This window comes from Sinohyriopsis cumingii, chromosome 11 (assembly GCF_028554795.1).
Source record: "Sinohyriopsis cumingii isolate HCF-2022 chromosome 11, ASM2855479v2, whole genome shotgun sequence".
Taxonomy (NCBI): domain Eukaryota; kingdom Metazoa; phylum Mollusca; class Bivalvia; order Unionida; family Unionidae; genus Sinohyriopsis; species Sinohyriopsis cumingii.
Window position 1 is genome coordinate 85,387,592 of NC_142971.1, and position 27,909 is coordinate 85,415,500.

Here is a 27,909-nt window from a genome sequence, read left to right on the forward strand (position 1 = left end):
ATCATGCAACAAGAAATATGATCATTTATCATTTCCCTGAAATGTTGTGAGGTGTACCTAAGCCAGTGTCTCTTTATGTACTCCTAAAGTATATAAGTATCCGATTTTAGTGTCTTATAAATTACATGTCTGAAACAAAAAATATCATCAATGTCATTTAGAGAGCACTTCTACAGTAGTATTGATAGTTAACAAAAGCACACTACTCTGCTATATAATGTGTCCGTGTCAAAGTTGTTTGTTGCAGAGATTACCTTTACATATCACTAAATCTAATCTCAGCAATGTCTGTTTCATTCTACAAGTTTTGTTTACATGGGACCGTTATTCACTAGATACATATTCTTGTACTCTTTCAGTGCCTTTTTATCCATGCAGGCTTTCAAACAATGTCTACAATGTTAGCACCAAATTGCATTTCTTGTTTCAGTGTCGTAAAATATCGATTTTTTAGAAGTTTAAATATTGTATAATGCTGCTGGTATTGTACATGCAAATTTCTCAGAATTACTGTAAAATACTTAATTTGACTTTTATATACTTGTAGATTATAGACATTTAAGAGAGAGAGAGTAAAAACTTTTGACAATTTGTTATACGTTTTCCAATGATATTAGTGCATTGTTAATAAGCTACCTGTATAATTTAATTTTGTGCAGTTCCTTTTTATACTCAACGAATGAAGTAGAAAGTTTCGAGGTGTAGTTATAGTTAAGCATATAACAAATGGACAAAATGAAATTGTTTAAAAAAAGCCAAACTAATTGTTCAATATAGTTTTGAAACCAAATGCACCAACTATTAGATGACATACATCTTTGATTAGATACATAACAATTACATGAACTAAACTTATTTAAATATATGAAAATGTAAATACCAGTCTCTCTTGATACACATTCCTTGTAGATTATGCATGTCTTTTTCATATTATTATTATTAATAATAATACTTTATTCAGTAATTTAGACCACCGGCCCATATTACAAAATGAAGTACAAGTAAATATAATGTGCGCCATGATTTAAAAAAGTTAAATATGGCATTCATCATGAGTATAGATACGTAATTACCAATAATTGGTGCATTATTTTATAAAGATATTAATAGTATATTATTCACCATTCATTTGAGTAATCAAAGACTGTCTAAGATGAAAACCTGAATTGAAGTAGTAAAAAATAATTCATATATTATTATGATTCATTAGGGAGATACATTTTTCTACAGAAAGAAAGAGATAATAAACTTCACTGAAGTATTTCTTTTTTATATGGATGTAAGCTGGACAAAGACAAAGAAGCTTTGCTGTATTGGTGCAATTAGCATCATCATCAGTGTAAAGTATTACACAAATATCATCAATGTTGCATTCAAGCTTCAGCTATAGTATAATCAAATCGTTAATAAAATGGGAAAATATGATATGGCTTAAATCAAAACCTTGCATTGTACCTAATGTACAATTAAAATAAGCAGTTAAACCTTTGGGTATTCGGACACAGCTTTTTAGATTTCTTTACATATCTATTAAAATGTTTACTACTTTACCATTCATACCCGTACATATTATTGACGACCATAACATATCTTGCTCTATTTTATCAAAAGCTTTTCTTTCAAAATCTACAAAAAGACAACAAAATCTAAATTTTGTTTTGGATATATATTTCTGAGCTAAAGTCTGAATAATAAAAATATTTTCGCATGCGGAATATTTGTTCCTAAAACCTGCCTGTGCTTTGTCTAAAACACCATTGTCTTCCGCCCACGTGTATATACAAGTATGCAATGTATCAGTAAAGACTTTACATAGAGTATCAAATAGAAATATACCTCTGTAAATGTTTAGATCGTTCTTGTCACAACACATATATATAGGACAGATAATACTCTTCTCCCACTGTTAAGGAAAATAACCGAATTCACAAATTTTGTTGAATAGAGCGTGAAGGAATGGTAAGATGGTTTCGTTAGTGCACTGATAAAAAAGAGAATAGGTATCATACCAGGTCCAGCCATTGTGTTTTTGATTTTAATTGAATCCTCGGGGATAAAATCTTCAAAATTCTTAATTCTAGCACTGAAATCTCACGATCAGAAAATATAACAATTTATATATTAGCTTTTGATCATAAATAGCTTGTCGCTTAATAATTCAATTCCATCTTCACTAATATTGTTGTATATTGGAGACTATTCAGGGGAAATATACGTGAACACTATAATTATATATGTATCAGCATGCAAAGTTTATGACATAAGTAACAGAGCTACACAGTCATTACACATATCAACTAATCATTTAACAAAATCTTTCATCATGACAGTTTTGCCCACAAAAATGATTTCACCTATCGAATTCCTAACTTTACTCACCATTTTACGAACACAACTCTAAGTGATATAATCTTCAGGAAAAATTGTCATATCCATCTAATGATCTTCTACAAGTTTCAAATAAACCAATGATATGAAATCTCTTTTAAGTTGTCTATATTCCTCAAAAGAATGCTTAGGTCAACAAATGTGTGATGGCTATTTTGTAAAACATATATGGGTATTGGCCTGTGACCTACGTGGTTTGTAGGATTCCTTCGAATGAAGAAGGGATGTCTCCTGCGCCGAGATTCCTGTCTGTCATTTCTGTGGTATCTCAATAAGAGGCATTTCTTGCATCACCATATCGTGTACTTCCCACATTAGTCGCTTGAGTATAAGAATGTAATATGTCATTCTGTCTTAAAGGGTTGTGTTTATTAGCTGGTTTCACCAGCCACCAGCTCACTGCTCCAGTCATACATCTACACTTGTTGTCCAATGATAAGCCTGTCAAACTTGATGGAAACATAATCACCCTTTCGCCTAAATCTAGTCATATAATCATACAGTGCTTTCATTCCATCCCTGATATGCTTGCGGAATATCCTCCAATACCCTAAAGTTATCATTGCGCTTTAGAAATTCTCGTGTTTATTACCACGTGTTTTTCGTCGTTGTACTTGCCGAACTAAACAATAATTGGTCTGGTAGAAATTGTTTAATTGTCACTAGTGATGTTGTTACATAGCCTGTGCGCTTGTTCTATTGCTATGGAATGTAAATCAGCTATATGGAGAGCGCCTTAAAGGAAATCCCAAATTTTGCATTTGGGAATATCCTACCTTTTGTGATTGGCACCGTCAATTCCATGAAACAACTTCTTTCTCTGTGACTGTGATTCTAAATTAACCAATCTTTTATCAAGATTAACAACTTTATTAGACTAGATTAGCTCGAAGTTCACTTGCCATTTTCGCAGAAAGTTTTAAATAACAATCATTAAGTGATTTAAGTTAATGATTAAGACTTGACCAATATCATCATCCGTATATGGATTAGGGGATGAACGAGTCATACAAACTTGATAATTTAGTCAAGGAATTTTTTCATTTACGTAACTTTGAAGGTGAGATGTTTTGACATAATGGAACTCGTGTTGTTAAAATATGCCCATATGTTTAACACATGAAAAGGAAAAATGTTTGGAAGAGTTACATGACTTCCATGCATGAAAACTTTCTTCTCTATGTTGATCATTGTTGCATGTTTTATTCACGTGAACAATTGGTCTATTGACTTAATTTACATCTCATAATTTGAAATGGAAAAAAATCTTTTTCATATTTAAGACTGTAATAATGTTAAAATAATGTTAAAATCATTTCACTATGAGTAGGTTAAATTGTAAGAGTCTATAACTTTAAGCTAAGTAACAGAAAGAAGCAAAACTCATTTACTTGCAATAACAATGTAAAAGTTTAAGCAACGAGATGCATGTTTTCAGTCACCCGTCGTTACTCACACAAGAAGAAGAACCAAAGAATGGGCTGCCAGATGGATTGTACTATGACCAGAACAAATAAAAGATATCAACAAAAAGATCTTTCTATAAATTATTGTGAGATGTTTTAGGCTAGGATCAGCAACAGAGGCTGCTGTGAAATATACTTTCCGGTTTGTAATTATCTTATTGATGTCAGTCGTTTTGTACATCAGTATAACACTGTTTTGCCTAGTTCTGCTCTACAATTTGTTCCAGGTCCTGTAGGTACACAGACTGGTACAACAGTTCAAGCCAAACAGGCATTCTATGTTATATGGGTTCACTGAAGATGGAGCAATATTACCACACGTCATTGTTTCCAGTGGTATTTTGTGACAAAGAATATCAACGTTTCAGGACTTGTCTGTGCGCATAACTGGGCAGTATCTCATCAATTGTTTGAAACACGGTTTCTTTACTTTTGTACTATTCAACTCTAGTACTGAGTGTTTTTATGTTTAATTTCTTTTCTTTTTTTCCATAATGTTTTGTTGTTACTTTGTTTTATATGCTTTCTGCAGGTCATCATCACTTTGAGTTACACATAGTACTGGAGGTGTTTGAGCCCTATGTGTGTGGTGGCGGTTTAAGCCCTAAATTGTAGATACTTTAACTTCGTCATAAAGAATGTATACTGAAGTGTGCATAGAAGATCTAAGGCATTATAACAGTAACTTTACTGTGCCATTTTATACCTACTGAATTCTGATTTATATGTATATGCAATCATTATTAGAATTCACTAAACGTGGCCTGAAACAACCATCACATAGTATGTGAATTTTGCTCCCCTAGTTCTGAACTAAATGTACCCTCAAGTTGCAGTTTAATTATTAATTAAATTATATCTTTACTCAGTCTTGCCATCCTTCCTATAAACAATCACCTATGGTATAACTACTTGCGCTTACTGTATACTAAAACTCATTGAGAATATATTTGGTTTATAGACACAAAGACCATGGGATCATGTTTGACATTAGTCAATATTTATTTCAACAAAGCCAATCCCCACCATATATTAATCTCTATCCTCATGATGTGGTCTTGTTTAATAACCATAGAGACACATCTCAAGTCCGAGTGTTAACTATATAATTAGGATCTATATGACCGAATAATGCCAGTGATGTTTTGCTACAACTCTGTTTTGGTTGTAATAAATGTTTCACAAGTCAAGAGGCTGGATATTCTTCAAAAGTTGGGAGTGCACCATTTTCATTTTGTATGTCAATCTCTCAATATTCTGTTGATGTTAACAATCATATCTGAATCTACGAAAGTTTAAGAATAAACAATTAAAATGGAAATCGTTTAACCAATAACCTGTGATATCTTTAATGTTAAGGTTTGAAGAGAACATGAAAATGTAAATTACACATGTAAATATGCAATATAACTGAATACAAATTAACACAATCTTGCAGTCATATGTGACTTGCCCAATTAGATTTAGTAAACAATGTGGAGGTTGACAGCAGAAAGTCCTAATTTATTTACTGGACACTCAGTTTTATGGGTATAAGAAACACTCAAAATGCAAATGCATGTATCTGTGTGTTTTATTTGATATAGAATACACTGATTTAAATTATTACCAAATAGTTTTGAGCTAACAAATATGTATTGGTTCAAGAAATATACACAATATATCATACAATATTTAAATGAATTTTCTACATTCAGAGAAGTGAAAGCAAACAACTGAGATGCAAGGAATTGTAGGTTTGATCGTGATTTCTTATATTGTAGAGAAAAGGCAATCTTCCATTTACGTTTTTTGACAACAAAGTAAAATAACACAGTTCGCAAAATCAAAATGTTAATATTTATCATAAATTTGCTTACACCCACTACCTTCCAAAATCTGTGCATGCTATCTCTTAAATACAAAGACCAAATCAATCAAATCAATGACCAAATCAATCAAATCAATGACCAAATCTTGATATGCTCACTATATCATAATATAAGTATTTTATATAACTATGCATTTTCCAGTATGATTTAGGAAGTTTCATATTTATTTGTACAATATACACAAACTTCTATGTTTTAAAAGAAAATATAAAGAAGACAAAAAAGCTAGTATGTGTGGTATGCTAGGATTTGCACATAAAATATCCTAATTACAATGTTGTTTCCGGAAAAGAAAATTCAATACAATTCAGATATTTTACAATATATGACCTGCTCTTCAGCGATCAAGGAACAAGTCTTCTTTATGAAGCTGCACTATCCTGCATGTGACAGCTGCACCATCTACTTTTTAAAATCCTTAATGCAGTTCCAAAGTTGGCAATGTAATGTGTTTTGTAACCTGTTACTATATATAGATAAAGAACAACTGAATCATTTTGTTATAGAATTCTCTCGAATATGACTCATAAAACTTTAACACACAGATATACTGCCTTGAATGAAGATATTCTAAAATAATGAAGACCTGTGAGCTGGATAGGTTAACTGAACCTAACAGTGATGATGTATATAACTACTAAATATCAATTTTAACATTCTAGAGATGTCCCAATAAGAATCTTGGTTTTTCCCAGTTATATTTTCACCAAATATATCTGATCTTGTTGCAACACAAATTGCAAGTCACACAAAAAAATAACCATTAATAATAATAATATAATAATAACAATAACGCTTTATTTATAGAGGGTGACTCATTAGTCAAGGACTATTCTCACTTGAGGCCCTCTTAAGGAGAGTATAACAATGCACATTATATGATGATATCAATAATTACTGTTTATTTTTAACATGTTTAGTATTAAAATACTAAATTCCATTATCTATAAGAAACACATACATGCTAATGATATATCTTCTTAAATATTCTAATATTTTCAGCAGATTTTACATGTAGTGGAAGCTTGTTCCACAGAGACGTGCCAGAGTATTGGAAGCTCTTTTTAAATTGCTCTGTTCTTGGTTTTGGTGCTAGAAGGTTTCCATGTGATATTGATCTGAATTGGAATTGTGCCGAAATAGGCCTGAATAAGTCCTGAAGATACTCTGGTACAGTTCCATGTAGATATTTATATAAAATAACTGCTTTGTTAAAATCTATCCTGTCATATATTGTTCATCATCTGAGTTCTGTAAATCAATGCTTTTGAGGGGTGATCAAAAGATGCATCTAAAATTATAAATACTGCTCGTTTTTTAAGTCCATAAATCCTGTCAAGCTCAGATTTAGCACAGTTTCTCATACATTTGAATAATAATCCATTGTTGGATGAATATATGACTTGTAGTTTAGATTGCGAGTTTCAATAGGTAAATATTTATTGATTCTGCTGAGTAAGGCAATTTCTGATGACAGTGTTTTGCTAAGCTTATCAATATGATCATTCCATAATAAATTATATCTACGGACAAACCTACAAGTTTTTCATGTTTGACATTTTCTAACAGATGATTATTTATTGCAAGAGATAGTTCTGGGTTCCCTGACTTGTGTAGCTTTTGTGATTATAAGCTGAGCATGACGTTATAATACCAACTCTGCTTGACCATATTATCTTAGACATATAGACAATAAAAGGAACTGATTTAATTAATTGTTCTTAAAATGTATAAAAACATATTACCTGATAAGATTAGTCTTATCTACATAAAATAGGAAACTAGAAAGCTATTAAGTATATGAGAATATGTTGAGCACTTACTGAGACACACCTTTCACCAAATTAGATGTTACAAATATATAATCCAAAGACAAAAGGATAGCATTTATTGTCTTAGTCATATGCAATGTGGTACATAGACTTTTTCAAAACGTTTGTTGTTTCTCTTGCTGTTGCTGTTTTCTGGACATGTTACTCTTGATTAAACTGATAATAACTTCAACATAAAAAGACTTAACTACAGAAAATATTTTGAGGCACTCTGAATTGGGTGCGATCATCTGATACTGTCTTTTGGCTCCCTTAAAGGAAAGGCCTTAGTCTTTTTAAGCCAGAAATATAGGTTACGCCTGATACTCTAATGTATATAGTTTTCAACAAATGATGTCAAGATGAATGATAACTGTTCTTGATGTTTCAAACCTATTGAAAATGCAGTTCTTTTCTTCTTCTTCAGAAAGTATGAGACCTAATAAAATTACGTTGTTAAGAACAATTCAATATTAGCTCTTTATAACCCTTTACTGAATGATGACGCCTTTTGACGCGAACTGCTTTACTGCATGATGACGCCTTTCGTGACAGACTCTATTAAGATACACAGTACTACCAAAACGAAGTTTGTATACGCATACATATCACTTATATTGCTGCAAGAATGAATCTTGAAAATAATTATGAATCAAATCACTAGTTTATTTGCATGATTAAAACAGCTGCTCAGTTAAAGCTGCACTCGACGATTGTACGTAGGAGCGTGTCCGCCATTTGTACAAATCTGCTCTACACCCTGCAGTTGCAATGTGAAGGAGTTTAAAATTTTGAATTGTACACTTAAAAGATTTTCATTAATATACACGGGAATATGAAATTCTTTTAACTAGTCCAGATTATTGTTATCAAGTTTACACCGAAAAAAGAGGAATATTAGACAAAATTTCAAACATTGGAACGAGGCTAAATGCTAAAAATAACTTACTGCTTGGTGTTCATGTCTTAAGCTCAAAACCATCATTTCAGCAAAGAGATATGACCAAGAATCACCAGTTTATCGAAAATATGGATTTCATATATTTAAATAGCATTTACTCGCCAATTGCAATACCAGTCAGCACAAAAAATATACAAATGAAACGTTCAACTATTTGTCTGTTTTTAGACGTAAGCAAAAACCATAAGTCACGTGGGAGGCAGATTCTGATCAACTCCACTAATTGACAGTGTTCGTTTATTGCATTCAAATGTAGGATTTCCTCTTAATGAAACATATTTTGCTACTTTTAAGTCTTTATTTAATGTCACATATCATTTTGAAATCATTATAATTAATATCGTTTTGAATTTCACAAGAAACTTGATATATGATAGCATGTCCCTCAATCATGAGTTAATGATGCACTTCGTATTTCAAAAACCATTAAAATCGTTAATTATACTAAATATTGTACATCAATACTGATTGTATGCTTGATTGCCACCCAATCACTCAACCCACCAGGAGTTTACAAATAATCATTTTTTTTTATCGGCAGTAATATGATTACTGCTCCCAAGAACACATTCCAAGTTACTTCTGTGAAGGAGAATGTAGAATGGTGGGTTTTATGATTTTATTATTATGTCCTATTTATTCAAGCTTTACTTCAGAAAATTAACATTAATTTTAACAAATGCAAATTTGTTTTCGGTGAAATATAATTTTTTGGGACAATATTTCAGATTTAATTATATACTTCTTTAAAGACATAAAATTATGATTTTTATATCATTCTTTTTATACAACTACTAAATATAAATTAAACATTCTAGAGATGTCCCAATAAGAATCTTGCCAAATAAAAATATTTTTCTGTCTGTTCTATTTGTTCTTCTGGTTTCCAACCTATATTATAAACAAAACATTATAAGTCGTGTCCTATGTTTAGACCATTTCCCTTCAAGTTGAACCCTTTTTATTACATGCTACCATCCATTCTGTGAAATTAACCCATATAATGTATGTTATAAAGGACTTTGTACAACAGCTTTACAGATGGTATCTAGATTGTTAGTCAACAAGATGTTTTAAATAAAAATGGCATGACATTAAGTCTTAGCTTTTCAGAACTATGTTGTATATGTGAATTTGAATAAATATAAGAGCATAGCGTGGGACCGATATAACCATGAGACAGACATACATATTTCCAATGGCTGATGTGTTGATATTATTTAGAACTAAAATGCATGCACTTTTTCCTTTGTTACAGAATTTACACAAAATGATTCAAATTATCTGTCATATATATATATATTAGAAGGCCCGGGAAACTGAGTGCTGTAATGTGTTCACCTTACAGATCAATGAATCTCAACTCTGTCCACGTGGGTGCGAGTGTCAGCTCGGTCAAGATTGCTAGGTGAAAAAGCATATCAGTAACTCCTGCATGGGTAGGTTGTTATTCCCAGGTTACCCCTTCACCAAATATTCTGGCGGCCATGTATATCTTATCTTGTTTCAGAAAAACATTGTAAACCACACTCAAACAAACCATTAATAATAATAATAATAATAATAATAATAATAATAATAATAATGCTTTATGTACAGAGGGTGACTCATTAGTGAATGACTATTCTCCCTTGAGGCCCTCTTAAGGAGATTATGACAATGCACATTATATGAAGATATACTACTGTTTATTGTAACATGTTTAGTATTAAATTACTAAATTCCGTTATCTATTAGAAACACATACATGCTCCTGATATCTCTTCTTAAATACTCGAATAGTTTTAGCAGACTTTACATGTAGTGGAAACTTGTTCCACAGAACTGTACCAGAGTATCGGAAGCTCTTTTTAAATTGCTCTATTCTTGGTTTTGGTGCTAGAAGTTTTCCATGTGATATTGATATCAACTGATATTGTGTTGAAAAAGGCCTGAATAAGTCTTGAAGATACTCTGGTGCAGTTCCATGTAGACATGTATATAAAAGAACTGCCTTGTAAAAATCTATCCTGTCTTATATTGTGAACCATTCGAGGTCTCTAAACAATGCTTTTGAGGGATGATCAATAGATGCATCTAAAATTACGCATGCTGCTAGTTTCTGAAGTTTATAAATCATGTAAAGCTCAGATTTAGCAGAGTTTCCCGATACATCTTAATAATCCATTGTTGGAAGAATATGTGACTTGTAGTATAGATTGCAAATAGCTTCCATAGGTAAATATTTCTTGATTCTGCGGAGAAGGGCAATGTTTACTAACTATTGTATATTTATATTTTTGTACAATCTCCTTCCACAAACGTAAAGATGAAAAAATGTTTCAATATGACTTTCAAAATACTACTGGAGATGACTCAATACCACTAATGTTGCTGATATTACATACTAATACACCTCTCCCTCGATAACTCGCTCACAACGCGGACCGCAAACATTGACCGTACCATAAGCGAGGGTGTGAGTTACCAAAGGACCTCCAAAAATGGGGGGGGGGAGTTAGGGGACTGGGCTGTTTTATGACTGAATCCTCGTTTTACAATCATTGTTTATAACACACTTTTTCTAATGAAGATGTTCGTAATTCTGTATAAATAATATTTATATTCAAAATGTCCAACATGTAAAAGATTGTTCCAAATGGTTTGAACAACCATCACGTGTATGTGAAAACATATGTGTATTGAATCACTGGTTTTTGTTTGTTTATATGTCTAGTTCCCTTTGTGGTAATTAATTGCATCCTGCCAACAAGAGCCAATTATTTAGTAAGACAACTGTCTACGTCGAAACCCAATGTTTGATTTGTTCAATTAGTACATTATTGATGTCGTGATTTCATCGGCAGTAATAGTGAAACTTCTTATCATCCTTGAAGATATCTCTTAGTGCCAGTTCAGGAATTCTCTGAAACCTGCTTGCCCACAATGGACCGTATCTGTGAAGCCAAGCATTTTATTTTACTAAGTATTCTTTTAGCTTGTTTGCCTTGCTATCTTTGATTACAGTTATGAATGAGTTGATTAATTTAAAATAGTTTATGTTACATACACAATAATATTTTTTAACATTGTTCGATTGATACATGAAGTGAGTCCAGCTGATATACGACTGGGCTGCTGGATTTTGAGATTGTAGGATTTGCGTGCCCTTTTAATTTTGTTTTAATTCACCTTCTTTATTGGATTCAAAATACATAATTAACGTGATAAGAGAAAAGAGGCCAGCTTTAATTTAGTGCAACACTAAAACAAATACTTCCGTAAGTCAGTTATCAAAACATGATCGGCACTTAATTAGGTTCTCAGAGAAACATTTGCGGACATAGCTGCTATGGTAGATTGACACATTTTACGTTTAAAAACATATTGTATTTATTTATAAATTACACTTAAGAGGAACTTAAAGATAGAATTAAAACACATATGTCACTTTACAACAATTATGCAATTGTTATTTAAGTATTGATATACTGCCTACACTAGGCGTAAGTGACATTTTCATTGATCGAAATTTCCTTGAATATTTGTAATTATAGTGTACTAAGAAAGACGTCTGGAAACAAATGTAACCACTTATATGAGTTCTTATTAAAAGTTGACAATTTCAAACTGTTGATTAAACTTTCGAGGTTCTATCTACCATTTTTGACTATAAAACGAGCGTTATCAACCTTTCAGTTACCAATTTTGATCACGACTTTGTTCAAGTTTTAAGAAATTTGGATCATTTTTTGTATTTACTGGTTTAAGAAATGGGATCCACGCCTGACACGCGTTATAAGTAGATTCGCGAGTTATCAAGGGGCACGTGTTATCGAATGAGTGGTGCATTACAAATCATAAATTGTGAAATACATTAGCTAAGTCAATTATACCAAATAAGCTTATAAAATGTACAATTTCCTTGCACAAAAAGCACTGTCATTGACATTCAGAAAATGGTAACAGAATATCCTCCTCGTATTTTTCTCACTTATGCTTAGACTACAAGTGACAGTTTCACACAATCTGCTTCTTTTAGATCAATACATGTGAATTTTTGTTTTCTCCTATAGGATATAAACATACATGTAATATCAATGTAAATATTTCTGGCAATTGTGTTAACTATTCCATCACGTCCAAATAGGAATGTCTCTCTGCTTCCTCCTTCCTACTTGTTTCATTTTGTGCCGTTATTTCTGTATCAATTGTGCCATCAAATTCATCGGAGTCCGTGGTCTCATTATAATAGATTGAACAGTCTGATATGTTGACATACGTGCTATCAATGCCTATTTTCTGCCCATCTTTTTCTATCTGTTCCTCTGGAGGGTTTACTATGTTCCTTAAACCCTTCGTCAGCTCAATAAACTCGGGTCGATCATCAGCATCAGTAATCCAACATGTTTTCATTATCTTGTACCTTGAACAAAATAATAGTTGGGGTTTTGTCAGTTTGAATGTACAAGTAAAATCCAAGTTAATTAAAGATCAAGGATCATAATACTAGTAGTGAATTGCAGCCTATTATCAATCAGGAATTGAAGTCTCAAGCTTTTAAAATCAAACAGTTCTGAGAACTTATGCCACTAACCCGGTTCCATATAAAACCTTTATATCGGTAGTGACCCAGTTTTTTAATTTGAACATTCAGTTAGTTCATTAGTTCATAAAGTGTCTTCAAAACGTGAGTTAAAACAGTAATAATTATACAAATATTATCAAGAATAAATCATCTTCAATGTAAGCTCAATTTCTGCTGTCGCAGTTTACTTTATAAAAGAGTAGCTTGAGCATGAACAAAATCAAGTTTACTGCGATTTTCAATGTCTTACAAGTCAGTAAAGTCAATACAGGAAACATGCAATGACGCAATAATATTACTTGTCTCCTTTGTATTAAATATGTATCAATTGTCAGATAAATTATTACTTTGATATCCCTATCGCTTTATTATTTTAGCTGAGAAAAATAACAAGTGAAGTGCTTAATATACTTATAAAAGCAATAATAAAGTACTAAAAATCATGTCATGTAACAAATATAGCGTTCAAGCCTGACGTGACCACATAAGAAAACTGTCGAAAATACCATACAAAACGTGCCCACTGTAAAATTGCGCCAACAAACTAATGGTATGCAATGCAAATTGGAAGAATGAGTGGCTTGGTGCAAAGAAGAGGAAAACACTTGAAGTTAAGGAGAATTTGAATATCGCGATTGTACACATATAATAAATTCAATACTCTAACTTGTTTTTTTATACAAGACTAATTGTGATTTGAGCCATGTTTTGCAGGCACCTTTGTAAAATACACGTCTGTTTAAAGTCAACACCGAAAAATCATTTACACTTTTTGATATTGAGCATATATCGCGAATCTGACTTACATCAATGCAACATACTTTAGTCATAGTGGAATGATAACAAATGTATAAGTACTTCCTTGTATGTTTCCACCGAAAAAAAACGTTTTTCTTGTTTTCATTCTCATTCCATCCAATACTCACATAAAATATTTTAATATAAATTATAATAATTCGCATATTTGTGCTAAAATGAATAAAATAAAATGATTTAGGAAAAACAATCTTGCAGCTGCTTGACAGGGTAGATATTTTCTACTCTTGTACCTAGATAAGCAAACAGTGATCTTGAAACCTATGCATCAATTTGCCTGAATGTGCATCAAATCTTGTAATAAAGTAAATAATTTAGGCAATAATTGCTTGTATAAAAGTACGTTGTGTAAACAAACTAAAAGCTGGCTGAATATTTTAAAGGTGCAATATTTAAAGGGACGTCTAAACAGTTTATTCTGATATTTACTGATAAGATTACATGGATATTTTTGAAACATGTAACAAAACAGCTATATAACAAGCATACAGGTTTTCTATATTACTAAAAGGTTTAAAGATATCAGATGATGATTACCACATTGTATATCATGCCATATAACATTTTAATCATCAAACTTTTGAATACATGAAGATCTAAGTGACAGTTATATCATAAATCAGACTTTAATACTGTGTGGCATATTTGAAGATATTCATAATTTATGCATGAATAGGTACAAATTAGATGCTGTTCACTACTCGTATACACCGGAAATAGACCATAATACATTGTTAAAGACATCTAAAGCAGAACTTGAACATTTACCAGACAAGGGCATATTCTTGATGACTGAGAATGGAATCAGAACTGGAATTAGTATCATACTGCATATAAACATACAATAACATTATGAATGCTACTTAGATGAATATGGAGAGAAAACGTCAAATGAAGTGTATGAAAGCCAAGGTCAACGTCATTTCTTATACACTTAGCTATTAACAAGTTCTATGAATGATCAATGAGCCAACACATGCTGGGCCGCTGAGGAACAAATTGTATGGGCACAAGAAAATTTGCTTGAAATACAAGATAAATATTTTGCTGGTTATATTTAAAGTGGATTAAAGATTCCATTCCAGTTCCATGAATATTTTAAGGACTGTGATTTGCAGAAGTTAATATATGATTAATCAAGTGTCCTAAAACTGTTATATAAACTGAAAAATAAAGACAGACATGACTTTGATGTTTAAAACTGTTATATGAACTTAAAAATACTGATATATTATCATCATGTAAAACTAAAAAAGGATACACCGAATTATCTTGTTTTCATCAACAACCATGGTTAAGGTGCTCGCTGATATTAATTCAAAAACAGACTCAGAATCCAGACAATGATTTTAACAAAGATGTATTTAACTTAATGAATACATATAGAGAAAACGCTAGGAGGAAAACGATTAATAAAATGTGTGCTGAGAATTTTTTTATAATTTATAAGGTTGACCAATAGGACAACTGTTGATGATGACTTGTGCTTGTCAATTTGGAACAAAGAAAATATCAAAATTAGTTCAATGGTATTCAAAAGCTACAGATAAAGTCGAATTTTATTCATTACTAACCTAATATTAGGAACATAAACACATTTCCTTATATGAAAGCTTTCAATAGTCAAAAGAGACCTCAAAACACATTGAAAGTTTGTCTAAATTGCTTCAAGGTTTCTATAATTTCTCCTTTTGTTTCATCTGGGATAGCTTGTATTGTCCTTGTTGTAATGAAAGCTTTGATTGCTGAGTTGCACTTTTGCACTAGCATAACAGTGAATATTTCATAATGTCTGCGACTTAAAGCTAGCTTAAATAAGGTTGTTTGCTTTGATTTATATATTGTGATGATTGCCACAGTAACACAGTATTTGTACCTTATTCAATATCAGTCTGTAACTATAACCTCTTATTTAATATATCCCCAGGATTTATCACGAGTACCTTTTCTTTAATTCAGCAACCACTTTCTACTACAAATAATGCTGCAAAATATATTGGACAGAGCTTGTTGACGTAGTTATATGTTCTTCCATCCATCGTCTGCAGATTCAACTCAAAATACAGGCTGTTTCCATCAGCATTTACTCAAAGAATTATTATGTAATGACGCTCTTCAAACATAGTTATCGCACCCAAAACCAAAATTAAAGAATTGCAATTGATTGGTTGTTCACCAAACAGATACTTAACTCCTTGTTCTGTCTTTTAGTGACAAGTTATATATATATTTTAAGCTGCACATTGTATTATAAATTTATATAAAAAAATGAAAGATTGTACAATCCACACACAATTTATGGTTCAAAAACATGTTTATTTACAAAAAGCTTGTAATCAGCATACAAGTTACTCATTGCCCGATAGTTTTATTAAATCATCAAGATATAGCATTGTACCTGTTCTAGATGCTAAATTCCAGCATGTAGATGCTTGCAAATGTTAAGAAGAACAAACAGATGGTAAAACAGTGAAACATCAAGAAAAAGAGACATCAAAACAATACTGGTACTCAGCAGTATGAGCAAGTAAACCAGGTGGAAACAAGCTAGTTATATTGGGCTAGATAAAACAAGCCAATATATTTGTACCCAACTGAGAAGACAGAACATACATAGAATCTCAAACCTTCTGATATACGAAGGTTCCTGAGGATACTAAGATGCAAATAATGAACGTAAATGAAAGAGCCATTTTGAGTGAAGACGAAACTGTAATCCATGAACAATACAGAAGAATGCAAAGTAGAGAACTACGAATTGCAATCAAAAGCTCATTCACTACACAAGGGGAAGAATAATTAATGTGTGAACTAAATTCAGTAGGAGTTATCAACGTGAGAACATAATAATTTGACACTGTAATGTATGAATAAAAGATTGAAGAATTAAAACAATTAACATCAAAGAAAGGAACCCAAAGCAAAAACCTGTACTGTAATAGCCATTGGATATATTTGAAAGAACAAATAATCAACTATTAAGAAAAATTATAATTACAAGAAATATTGAAAACAGAAACTTAAGTATAAGAGTGTGACAATTGCCGCTATTGCTACATCAATAGGTACATGGATGACTATATCAGCCCTTACTCTATTGCCACAGCAATAGTTACATTGATGACTATATCAGCTAGTACTCTGTTGCCACAACAATAGGTATTTGTATGAATACATCAACTATTGCTCTGTTGCCACATCAATAGGTACATGTATGAATACATCAACTATTGCTCTATTGCCACATCAATAGGTACATGTATGAATACATCAACTATTGCTGTACTGTCACCTCAATACATGAATGACTATATCAGTATTAGCTCTGCCCATAGAAAATTAATAATAAGCATGAATCTAACTGCTCATAGTCAATACCACCGCTTTACATTATGTAAATACCACATGCAATCTAAATGTCTACAAATTATATCAAATGCACTATGTACAGGCTCTACCATATGAATTGTAAGGCCACAGTCAGAATAATCCTTTTTATGTGCACGTATTCCACTCACATTCACTTCTGTTATGTGCTATATTGTTTTATATTGTACTGTCACAAATTGTTTATAAGCCAATGGAATACCAGCCTTCACTACATTAATATTAATTGTAAGATTTATTCATTCGTAAACGAGTTTTGTATTTAAGCAAATCACTCTTGTATCCTACTATTTATTTTCATAATCATGTAGCATGTTCAAAAAATTACTATCACAAATAACAACATAGTTTAATGTCACTTTTCAATATGTTATATTTGTGTTCTGGAATATTATGATAAAGTTTTCTACATTCTCTAATTATAGCTCAATTAAGATATTAATAGCATCTGATGCTATGAAAATAAACTATACAATAGCTTCTCTTTTCTGAACTTGTGCACCCAAAATACAAGTCAGATATGATCTGATACTTTCACTTAATTTTATATTACTAACATCTGTTAAACATTTTCTATTTTGCAGAAGGAAATAAGATCAGCCATTTAACTCATTTACATAAAATTTCTCTTTAAAATAGTATGCGGTGATTTAACCTTCCTTGTTCTTTGATTTATCAATGATCTTCAACTATGTTATAAACATATGTTTAAGATATTGCAAGAATTTGTTCATCAAGAGGCAATGTATGTACACTTGCACACAAACTAAGTTTAGACCTTAAATCAACTGAGGAGTGGTCAAAACAAAATAAAGTGTTAATAAGTGAAAGAAAAACAACTGCAAAGTTACAAAGAAAGGTATATACTTATATCAGATATTGTGGCAATTGAACATGTCAATGATGAGAAGCTATTACGAATAATCACTGACAGAAGTCTTAAGGGGGAAACAAGTAGACAGTGTCTGTCTGCAGGTCCCTTACATCTAAAATTGCATTGCTTTATAGCATAAAAAGTACCTGACTAAGGACAAAAGAAATCATTACTATAATGCTTACATATTTCCAATGATTAACCACTGTTCAACAAAACGAGGAAATTGGACTAGTTCACAGCTAGAAAGAATTCACAAGCAAGCAGTTCTAGATGCAACATCATGAGACATGTTTACAGAATGTAATTGGTTAAGAACAGATGAGAGAACAGAGTGTCTGAAAGTAGTTCCTGTTTTTAAATGTATCAAAAGAGCTCTTCCAGAGTACATGAATAAATTATTATACAGCATGTCTTCTTCCCAGATTCTAAGATCGAATTTTAACAATGTATTATTATCAAAACTTTGCATTGAACAAATCAAAGGAAATCAACAGAATTCAGGAGCTAAAATATGAAACTCACTTCCTGCTCACATTCGATTTTCTGATTCATTTAAATCACTTAAAACGAGTTAAATGTAGCATTTCAAATGATAATAATAAATTAGTGAGAAGAATCAAGGTCAAATTTGAGTTCTGAGATTTGTTACACTGTTACTTTTCAGATTTATCACTTGTTTGATTTAGATCTTTCATATTAGCATATTTATAAAAGTATTCATAAACTGTCAAAGTATTCATAAACTGTCAATGTATATAAGCTCACGATGTATATTAAACGTTGATGTATTCATAAACTGTCAATGTATTCATAAACTGTCAATATATGTAAACTGTCAATGTATATAAACTGTCAATGTACATAAACTGTCAATGTAATACAGTACGTAAGCCTACGATACATATATGCAGCTCGTGGATATATTTATATTTTACGTGCTCATGACGAGATAAAGGAATAAATAATAACAACACAAGGTTAGTTTCTTTCATCGTATTATCATATAAGGGTTTTGTTTATCTATTTTATTACAACGTGCGGGGGTGAGGCACAAATTCAGTACAAATTTATTTCAATTCTTAAATCTTGGGACACATGACCTAGGTGAAAAATGTTTCACCATAAGTTCTGGGACAGGAAAATATTTTTTAATCATATATATATATATATATATATATATATATATATATATATATATATATATATATATATATATATATATATATATATATATATATATATATATATATATAAAAGCATCTGATACAAAGAATAACTTCAAAACAACCCAAAAATCGGTTGATTCGTTTGCAGCTTTAATTCCAAATGCATGAAGACAAATCCAGCACACCTTTCATCGTGTGTAAGTCTGGTGTTAAGTAGCACATTCATCCATAGTGTTATCGCTTTCATCAGACAACACAACACAATGGTCATTGATTTGAATATTGAGAAATGAATCATGCTTGGTTGTCCTCAAAGGTTTGAATGTTATGAGAATGAAAACTGGATCCTGCAAAATCATAAACGAATGATAGAGAGAGAGCGAGAATTATCAACCCCTTTGCTCGAAAGCACCTGCTATTCAGGCATGACATGGTGTAAGGTACAAAATAACAAAGAGTGTATTATATCCAGGGTAACAATATGACAATATCTCACAAGCTAAAATCATTATTAGAAATACATTCATTGTGAGTACAAATGACAATCTTTTTGATTCCATGGGTTACAGAAAGTATTAGTAAAGCAACTTAATGCTGTGTATACTATTTACACTGAAGTACTCGAAACCCGTTTGTGTAAATTGTTACTGCATATGGCATATAAATGAAAGCCCAGTATTGAATAAACACATTTTGTAACAACCATAAACTCATTACCGGTAGGATATCAAATACCAAGGTTAATTTATTACAAAGCAGCCAACGCCAGAAGCAGACTTTGGATTCCTTTTAGCATGGAGATTGTTTTAAACTATGCATATGTATACAAAGTAGGCCAACATGGTGAATCCAACTTTGAATTATTTCTACCAGTTTTCACTGGGAATTTGAAAATAAATAGAAACATTGGAACACTTTGAAATGATAACTTTTCACATTTGCACAAAAAGTGATTCCTTGCAGTCATTATTTTCATGTACATGGCATATATGAAGGGGAATAAAAATAAAACAAAATAAACAAGATTACTGAGAGAACAAAATGTATCCCAGAATGTACAGTGCATGAAAATTACTTTGAACAAAAATTGTGGTGCCCCAACATATACGGTAAATATGGTAGATTCCATTATAAGAAATATAGATATGTCATCAAAACAAGATAAAATTGTTATAAATGAAACAAAAACTAAATGTATGGTAATAGCTCCATCATAGAAACATTACACATCTGAAAAACTGTGAAATCTGACAATGAATGGGCGTATCACTGAAAATGTTAAGGAGAAAGCTTTACGGAATGATAGTTGAAATCAACGTAATATGCTATAAATGGAAAAAACATACTGACTGTGTCTGCAGCTCTTTATAATTAAAATAACTAAACGAAATTAAGAACGTCTTAGCCATGAATAATAAACTATATTGCTTACATTTTGCCAGTTATTGACACTGGTTAACAATATAGGAAAACTGCCCCAAGAGTCAGTTTCAAAGAATTAACACGAAACAAATTATCAACATCAAATAGTTGATTAAGTTATTATTTTTACGACAATAATTTGGCCATCTCATCTTCTGTCGAGGTTGATTATATTATCTCAATAAATTTTGAGTAAATCTGTGAAACTATTTTAAATACACATATTAACATCTCAATATTATTATTTTACCCAACTAGTTTTAACTACAATTGTATCCCATTCAAACATATTGTCATTATCATGGATAGGGACATGGTTTTATTTGTTTTACCCCAATTTGAGCAAGATAATGAAAGATTGTAACACTAGCTAGAACTTCAAACTGTATCTTTATATAATTTTTAAATGCTGACATCTACACAAGTGGGTTTGCATATAATATACTAGCTGCTTAGCCTCTGGTATCAATATTTGTTTTTCGTCTTTGTCTTAATATAACATAGATGTTTGGTAAAGAAACTATGCTTGCAGTGCTGTCATTTGTATGTATCGCTATGAATATAGTTGGTGTGAAAATGTCTACGCTCTAGAACTCACACATCTACATTTCTGTAGACTTACAATTGTTCCGGACAGAATTTAGGTTGGGGTAGACGTCTCCCTCTCTTTAGGTAGTGCACTATGTCCCAATTGTCCACACCAGGATAAGGCGTTCCACCCCTTGTCATTAACTCCCAAAGGACAACACCAAAAGACCACTGCATAAGAGAGAAACACAAGTGAATTTAGTCCCATAAGATAAAAATAACCAAAAATAGTAATTTTATTCCATACACAAAATTTAGAGCATTTTTGGAATGTTACACAGATCAAGGGACAATACTTTTCGCAAGTACAGAAATTAGCAGCATTTAGAAGCTGCAGATGAAACTGAGAAATTCCTTTGATTTGCTCATATTAAGTTAGCACATTTTTTAAAAGTTGTATATAAAACCAGTCATTTCCTGCTTGTACTGGGTAAAGAACAATTATTGAAATTTGCAGAAAAACTGGACGTTCAATTGCTTACTTCAAGTTGGACACAGTTTTTACAAATTAAAAAGAGAATAGTGATAGTCGCTTCATGCATATACTGAGGTTTTGAAAAGTGCAGAGAGTGTAGATATACTTTTGTTTGCACCAAGTTTGACAGAAGTTAAAAAGTCTCATGACATTTTTTATTATTATTTCAAGCTTAGCACTGATTAAGAATATTGCATTCAAAGCATGACATTATCTCCTATAATTGTAAGTAGTCAGTTTGCAAAACTATCAGTGAAACCAGGAATATTTTATCCCAGCCTCAAAGATTCTTCTCAAAGGTACATAAACGATCCATGAACCTCATTCAAAATAAACAAATAAATATATTAACTGTACCTTAAAATATCAAATTTAAGAAGAAAAAACCCTTAAACATACTAGTCATACTGTGAAGTCTTAGATGTAATACAAACTGTTCTATTACTTCAAATATGATGCTAATGTACTGACCACATCTGATTTGGAGTTGTAAACTCCTCTTTCCAGACTCTCTAAAGCCATCCATTTGACAGGAAGTTTGGATTTCTTGTTGTCACTACTGTAGTAGTTTTTCTCATACATGTCCCTGGATAATCCAAAATCGGCCACCTTTGCATGGAATTCTTCATCTAGCCTACAACAATAACATTTAATGTACGTGCATTTCAAAGCTGCTCATCAGATTTGTGACCTAATGCTGGCATGGTACATGATGCGTACTATCATAATTAAGACATTTACATTTTAACTGTTATAGTGCTTGCAGTTCACATATTCCCACATTTCCTTTCGACTGACAGACTGCATATTTTGTTATGATTATTAACAAGAATACAGAACAACAGTTTTATCACCTGGATTTGAAATCTTCATTAATGTTATATTATTCATTCTATGAAGTTACCAATAATTTGAGGCCAGCTTTTCCTCTGTCACAGGCTTAAGTCGGCTAGAGTAACATCTACAAGTATCTTAAATATTTTATGAATTTGAAATCTATAATATATTTCAAAGACTCCGAACAATTTTATTTTGGAATGTTTGTATACAATTTGAAATCAATTTTGTAAATTGCAGGTGCAGGAGTATATTCATATCTGAGATATGTGTGATGAAAGTTTTCCATACAATTTCTTTAAAATATTTATGTGTAAACCTATCCTATCCAACGAAAATGTCGTAATAAATGCATATTGATATGTAAAGATTGTACTTTGGCAAGTGATTTTCACAAATAATCAATGAAATATTATGTATGTTGGAATCATGCTGCCTTCCACGTATGTGCCAGAAAGTTAACAAAGGGTCAACGGACGATAGAGATGCAGGTGTTCTGGTCTGATGACATAGAAAATGTAAGTGTTCTGAAGGATTTAATTCTGAGTGGAAATATGAGGAGTTTTACTTACTATCCACATACAAATATCAGTGTATGTAAATATATATAATATAATTACTAGCAAGCAGCCGAACATCTGATGAAAGATAGATTTCGAGATAATGCCTCATCCGGTTTATCTCCGCTACAAGAAATATCAACAACAAATAAAGTGGATATCTCACAACATAACAGAACTCATGCTCGATGTCAACAAAAGCGGATTATGATATAACAATGCACTGTTAAGATGGTTTATCAATATGGACAAAGAAATTGTTTATGTAACAATTGATCAATTTCAGTGCATTTTATATCAAGTTTGTGGCTTTCTTTCATGGGGCCTCTGAATTTCTCCACTACAAACCAATGGTTGTATATACAACTTTAAACAGCCAACAATGTTGCCAATACAAAAAATCACCAGATAGTATATTTTGCTGCCAATAAGGAAAACAAAATTGCAGTTTGCAACATTGGAGAAGCACTACGCGATCCCAGAATAAACTTTTTAGACGTTATTTTTCGTACTTTTAAGAAGACAAAACTATTTTTTGGTGTACGAAAAAAGTACATATAACATTTCAGGAACCATGCTACGACCATCTTGTATTATTCATGTGTAATCTCTTCCCCAAAATGATAATAAACTTATAATGGTTTTTTGTAATTTTAAGAAATAATTGTTTTCTTTTTACATACAAGAAAAATACACATATATGTAAATTTCGGAGACCAGGCCATACCATGTTATATCTGAATTCATGTTATAACGCAGTGTGCTATAGAGGGGCCACACTGTCATTTTATATATATATATATATATATATATATATATATATATATATATATATATATATATATATATATATATATATATATATATATATATATATATATATATAAAATTAAAAAACTAACCAGATAGTATATTTTGCTGCCAATAAGTAAAACAAAACCAGTTTGCAACTCTGGCGAAGCCCTTCACTATCCCAGAATAAACATTTTACCCGTTATTTTTCGTACTTTTTTTCGTACTTTTAATAAGACAAAACTAGTTTTTGGTGTACGAAAAAAATACATATAAATTTCTTTTGTAGTTTTAAGAAAGAATTGTCTTATTTTTTTAATGCATATAACATTTATTCATTAACAAAAAACATTTAATTGTTACATGAATAGAATATGCATTCATGAAAACTTGATATTTATTAATATAGCTACAATACCTACATACAGTTTCTGGCAGCTAAATCTCTATGCACACATCTGCGACTGGAAAGATATGTCATCCCCTCTGCTATGTCAATTCCGATTAGAATGAGATCTTTGATGGTCAAAGTCTGAAATTAAACAAAAGCTAAAGAGACTAAAGTCATAAAATCTAAGCTGATTTTTGCAAAACATTACTGTAGCAATAAAACTCCCTTCTAAAAGATAGAGTTGTTGCAAGTTTATCTATTGAAAAAAGTTCAGACTTAGTCAACTAATTTATATCAATAAATGCAATATAAATTTAATGCAACTGTGTAAATCATGTAAAAAGTTAGATCTTCAAAATTTTCAAATAATACATTTTATGGAGAGTTTATAAATAATAATTTCTTTATTTTTCTGTTTTACTAGGATGCAAAATGTAGAATTTTTGTTTGAGAATCAGAAACTCATTAAGCCTTTCAGTCCAACCATGTAATTCTTCATATCAATGTATGTCCTTAACACTTTATGATGAAGCAGTATTTACATTTTGTTTCACCCTTATTCAGTTTTATCAGAATATATCCAATTTATTTAAAATGTTATCACAGCTAAACTGCAATTTATGTGCAATTGAGTTCATACAGTACCATTAAAAATTATATGGAATAAAGTATTTAAATCATGAGGAAATGGGGAATAAATTGTGGCATTCTTAATCCAGAATGAGTTCAATGATGAAGGAAAATGGAAACAAAAACAAATAAGTTTAAGTTCTTACTCTTGTTTGAAAGAAAAATCAGCCTTTATTGGTTATGTTATTTAGTGATACAATTATTGTATCATGCTAGCCACTGATCTGACCAACAAGTCATTATACTATTCATTATACAATATCCAGATTGATCAGATACTGGGAAAAAATGTACATTTCACTAGAATGTTCATTCTTATCTTTCTACTGTACAGCTTATGTTCAAAATGCTACATTTCAATCAATTCTACTAACTGATTTTAAGTTCTTGATTTACTTGATATTTGTCATTGATTTGTTATTCAAAGAGATGATTTTATGTACCGCAATCTGTACCGTGGCTTACATTTTTCTCGTCTTTTAGGTGTGACAGAACATCTCCATGCTTCATATAGGGAAGTACAACAAGCGGCATATCATCCATTCCCAGGCATATACCAACTAACTGGAGAACATTGGGGTGGTTGAAATGCATCATAATCATGGCTTCACTCATGAACGCCTCAACGTCAATGTCACGAGGATTATTTTCTGTTTAAAATAAAGAAAACCTGTACAAACTGACATCGCCTTTTCTACAGAATCATGAATATTCTGTAAAACATTTTATCACATATTAGCAATAATTTTCTATTAACTGTGAAATTTTAATGAAAATTTGATAAGGGGTAGTTAAAATTTTAATTGTTTGAATTAGTGTATGCTATTTAGTGGAAGTGAACTGGTTATCAGGCTATTAATGGATTAGTACATGGTACTTAGTGGCATTGAATGGGTTACTAATGACCAGACTGGTTCATTCACAGACAAACATTATCATCCCAGATATCCTAACTAAATGTCCATTAGATCACTGGAATTTAAATATATTATGACTCCACGACCGCTGATAGAAATTGGGTAAAGCCTAGAATTAATTATATTTAGCTTGGAAAAGTTGTAACTGAATAAAACCACACTACCATGTATCTTGCTTTTAAAACTGTTCATCTGCAATGCAGTTTTTTATTTTGTAATGCATAGCTTTTAATTATTATTGCATTGCAGTAAATGTATGGTCCAATGAGGATACTACTCTAATGAAAATCACAACGAGTGTGTAAAGATAACTATCTAATATCCATTTAAATGTGGAAAAACAAACAACTGATTTTAAAGAAAAGTTGTTATCGTTGGAGATGTTTCACAATATATAATCTCATTTGCAAATAAATATACATTTTCAAGGCTTGATTTTATGTGACTTTTCAGATCACATGTTAATATGACTGACAACTGCTATAATACCTTACACAGGTCAACTTCACATATATGTTGTCTTCATCCAAATGGTTTATTTAGGGAATATAATATAGTGAGTAGAATCATGACTGAAAACTATTTAAGTGTCATTAACATAAATAAAAGCAGAATATGTGGTCCAGAAGACAATTATATGAACTCTTTTGTCACCTTCCCTCTCCCTCTTTTCATAGCTTGTATGTTTAGCTACCATTTTTTTCCCTTCTTTCTAAACTGACTGATATTCATGTCCATCATGCCAAACTAAACTTTCCAATCATCATAAAACTATAATTTATCATAACTATTAAAGTGCGTTAGAATATGAAAAACAATTGTTTTAGTTTTTTGCCCAGTATATTTTCCAAAACTCTAAATAGATGGACCATAGGAGATCGTACATTAAAGCAAAATAATACTACTACTATCAGCACTATTACTACAATGATATTGATGTGATTATGATGACAATGATGATGATGATGATGATGATGATGATGATGATGATGAAGAAAGTAAATAAACAATTTTAATCCATACGATGAAGAGTTTTTACAGCTACAACTTTGTCTGCATTATCTTCAGGCACTGAAAGGTAACCCTTGTACACACTTCCAAAATGACCTGATTGGAAACAAGAAGAGCATAGTCATTAGGATACTTACATAAAATGTCATATTAAAGTCAAATTATTTTAACTATGGTGTCAGTAGTAGGGATTAATTTGGGAGTTCGGGCTCACCTATGCCTTTTCCATAGAGGGTTATGGTGCACTTGTCTGTAATGAAGGGGATTGTGACTCACTTGTCTGTGTTTTTGGTTATCTGTGTTTTGGCTCAGTTTGTCATCACTGTCACTGTATTTTTAAACGTCTTTTGTGTACATGAGCAAGTGTATGATTGCTATCGGTGGAGTATCGTTTATCATCAAAGGGGCATAATCCTTTCTTTTAATGATTGTGTTGGAGATTCGGGATCGTTGTGATTTAAAAGTTTTCATGGAGTAGTAAATCGTGTTTTCATGCAGTGATTGTGTATAATGTTGTGGTGTGACTAATTTGGCACTGACTGGTCTTTTGACTCCTTGATTTTCTTCATTAGGATGTCATCATCACATGTGATGCAGTACACTTTGGATCAAATTCCCACGAATCCCCTGAAGGGTACTCCATAAATTTCATCTTTAAATTTTCCTTTCACTTTTTTATTGTTCTCACAGTGGATGGGATGGTCGACGCTAGGGTCAAAGAGTTCTCGATGTTGATGTAGGTCTGCATAGACATCGTCAATGTGAAATTCGCACACGAGTCAATATCGGTCCATAGAAGTGTAGCTTTGTCTCCATACTTATGCTTGATGAAGTCGTAGTGAAACTCGAGCATGATCATTTTTGAGAGACTGAGAATGGCTGCTCTGACGTAGACAGGTTTGTTAAAAAAGAAACTGGGTTTACTGGATTCAATGGCGACGAGTTCTTCGTCAACGATTTTCATTCGGACAAAGGC

General features: G+C 31.6%; 1 protein-coding gene and 1 long non-coding RNA gene across 2 annotated transcripts in view; one reads left to right on the forward strand and one right to left on the reverse strand.

The window, feature by feature from the left end:
* LOC149788895 (uncharacterized) overlaps positions 1-25,621 on the forward strand; it is a 179,098-nt gene extending 153,477 nt beyond the window's left edge. The window contains exon 5 of the long non-coding RNA XR_016424457.1: positions 25,489-25,621. This is a non-coding gene — a long non-coding RNA (uncharacterized LOC149788895). The remainder of the gene's footprint in view (positions 1-25,488) is intronic.
* On the reverse strand, positions 12,062-27,025 carry LOC149788896 (hepatocyte growth factor receptor-like). Its single transcript, XM_089975801.1, has 6 exons — positions 26,946-27,025; positions 25,471-25,655; positions 24,407-24,516; positions 22,267-22,429; positions 21,355-21,491; positions 12,062-12,902 (listed from the first exon to the last, which is right to left on the reverse strand). Exons 2-6 carry the CDS (start codon positions 25,618-25,620, stop codon positions 12,605-12,607), a joined length of 858 nt encoding a protein of 285 aa, XP_089831927.1. The 5' UTR covers positions 25,621-25,655; positions 26,946-27,025; the 3' UTR covers positions 12,062-12,604.
* Between the last annotated feature and the right edge of the window lie 884 nt (positions 27,026-27,909).